Source organism: Alosa pseudoharengus, unplaced genomic scaffold (genome assembly GCF_046254945.1).
Source record: "Alosa pseudoharengus isolate Yale_2024_CS ecotype anadromous, Long Island Sound unplaced genomic scaffold, YU_APseudo_1.1 YU_APseudo_1.1_scf_256, whole genome shotgun sequence".
NCBI lineage: Eukaryota > Metazoa > Chordata > Actinopteri > Clupeiformes > Clupeidae > Alosa > Alosa pseudoharengus.
The window spans coordinates 17501-20000 of NW_027468699.1; the positions used below are offsets into that span (position 1 = coordinate 17501).

Genomic DNA, 2500 nt, shown 5'->3' on the forward strand with positions numbered 1-2500 from the left:
ATGACCAGGTCAGCTCTGGCACGGGCAGCTGTGCTAACCGGAATAATGGACCGGCGCAGGTCACGCACACTCCTTCAGCGAGGCGCGACCTCGGCAGCTCTCCTCCAGCTATCCAGGCAGCGCTGGACTATTAATGGCCATTATCTCCTCTCGCGCGGAGACCTGCCTGTGCCTTCCGAACGCCTCGTCACTTTGCAGCCAGTGCCACCGAGGTCTCGAAAAAGCCTTCAGGCTCCGGCGTATAGTCGTGTAGGACAAGCGCGTTGGTTGCTAATACGAATCTTAACGACGGGTGATATGAATGCAAACCGCCGCTGAGCGTGCAACGGCCCATTTTTCTCCTTATTTACTTTTTTTTTTTTTTTTTTTTGGTGCACCAAACACGGAGAGGCTCGAGAGCCACTGTTCAGCGCCCACTCTTTTGTCGGCGAAACCCTGCTCGCGAACCCTGGTAATCGGCGATTTGTAAAGCGGAGAGGCCCGCGCGGTCAAGGTTAGGGAATCGGCTCCCAAGCACGGCTGATGTGAAGCGTCGGCTGCCTCCAAGACACGGTTCAAGTGCAGTAACTCTCTTGAGTTATGCGGATGTGAGCGCTCAGATGAACTCCTACTGTAGGTGGGGGAACATGCGCCAGCCTTCTGAAAGGCGAACGAGAAAGCAAACGGCAGCTGTAGCTGCTTTAGGTGGGCTGTTGAGTCACTGTTGCACTAATTCCATGTTACCAAAGGGTAGCACGCAACGGATTAATCAAAATTAGCTACATTAAATAGACACATTTTGCTTTTAACATTTTATGTAGGGTTTACCATTTTATATTTCCCAAAGCTCATTGGGTTCCAGCAGCATTTGAACACTTGATAGCTGATTGTGTGTGTGTAAGCTGTGAAGCTCCTTAAAACATATGAATAAATGGAATGTTTATACTTAAATAATTTAAATAACTCGGTTCACCTTTAAACCCTTTCACTCTCCTAGCCATCGTGTCTGCGTACGAGACCAACACGCAGCACGACCCCAACACCAACAACGCCATGCTGGGCGTGCACGCCTCCGCCTCCGCCATCATCCAGTACGGCAAGATCGCGCGCAAGCAGGGCCTGGTCAACGTGGCGCTGGACATCCTGACCCGCATCCACACCATCCCCACGGTGCCCATCGTCGACTGCTTCCAGAAGATCCGCCAGCAGGTCAAGTGCTACCTGCAGCTGGCCGGTGTCATGGGCAAGAATGAGTGCATGCAGGTACGCAGCCCCACCCTGATGAACTTCTGCCCGTTTGATTTGACTGTATTATTTGTTTGCCCCTAGAAAGTCTTACTCTGTATTATGTATATTAATGAATATTAATGTATATATTAATGTATAAATGTAATATCCTTGGTTGCTATGTCTTTAGACAGACACATTGCATTGTATCAAAGCAAGCTGTTTATTCGGAACGTCTTTTAGTTTATGCATTGTAGTCTGAACTTCCCGCAAATGTCCTGTTTATGGCTCATTATTGCTTTTCCATTGCGTCACATCCCAAGATGGGATTCCTAAGATCCCAAACAAGCCAGTTAGATCTTGCGTGGCTATTACTGCTCTTTAATGTGGTTATTGCCCCTGGGCGGCCCCTCTTATTTGATTTCCGTATGTTTTATTTTGGTCGTGCCCTCCACTGATCCCCTCTGCTGATCTGAGTCAGCCTGCTCTCATTATGGCCCCTCGGCCAGCACGCTGACCGGCTCCTGATTGGCTGTGAGAGGGCTGCTACAGCTCTGGTCAATAAGGGACGGCCCAGCAGAGCACTGCTCGTTAACGTGCCATTGGCTTTAGAAAGAGCTTCTCTTTCTCCCTCTTTTAGCCTTTTTCACTGTTGGTCTTTCATTCATGTTCTCTGATTCATTTACCTATTTACATATTCACTGCCATCATTTCCTCCTGTCTTTCTTTCTTTCTTTCTTTCTCTCTCTCTCTCTCTCTCTCCCTCTACCTCTCTCCACCTCTCCTAATATCTCTCCACCTCTCCCTCTCTAGCTCCCTCTCTGTCTCCACCTCTTCTCCCTAGCCATTGTGCCTGCTCCAATCTTTCTTTGCTCGTCATAACTCATCCCTCACCTCTCGGATGGACTGATTAGCCCCCCTCTCCCCCCCCCCCCCCCTCCCCAACCCCCCCCCCCCCCCTCTCTCTGTGGGTGATGGAGCCGCGGGGGTCCCCCTCTCCTGTCAGACCTCCAGGCTTAATTTGGAAGGCAATAAAGAGCCTGCCCTCACACCCCCCACAGTCCCCCAGCAGGGACTGGAAAAGGGTTGGTTGGCTGGGGGGGGGGGGGGCGTGTGTGTGTGTGTGTGTGTGTGTGTGTGTGTGTGTGTGTGTGTGTGTGTGTGTGTGTCAGTACACTAGCAATGCCATTGTAATGGAAACGGATGATGTGCACTGGTAGATCATCCAAGTCTGAACTTGTGTTTGGCAGGAGCAGCCCTTAGGCACTCGTGGGTTGAATTAGTGTCTCGGATT

At 50.7% G+C, this 2500-nt stretch overlaps 1 protein-coding gene across 1 annotated transcript in view; it reads left to right on the plus strand.

The window, feature by feature from the left end:
- LOC143099245 (transformation/transcription domain-associated protein-like) overlaps positions 1-2500 on the plus strand; it is a gene marked incomplete at its 5' end in the record, with an annotated part of 26848 nt that overhangs the window by 17496 nt on the left and 6852 nt on the right. The window contains one exon of the mRNA XM_076262339.1: positions 977-1242. Within this exon, the coding sequence (XP_076118454.1) occupies positions 977-1242 (266 nt within the window). The remainder of the gene's footprint in view (positions 1-976; positions 1243-2500) is intronic.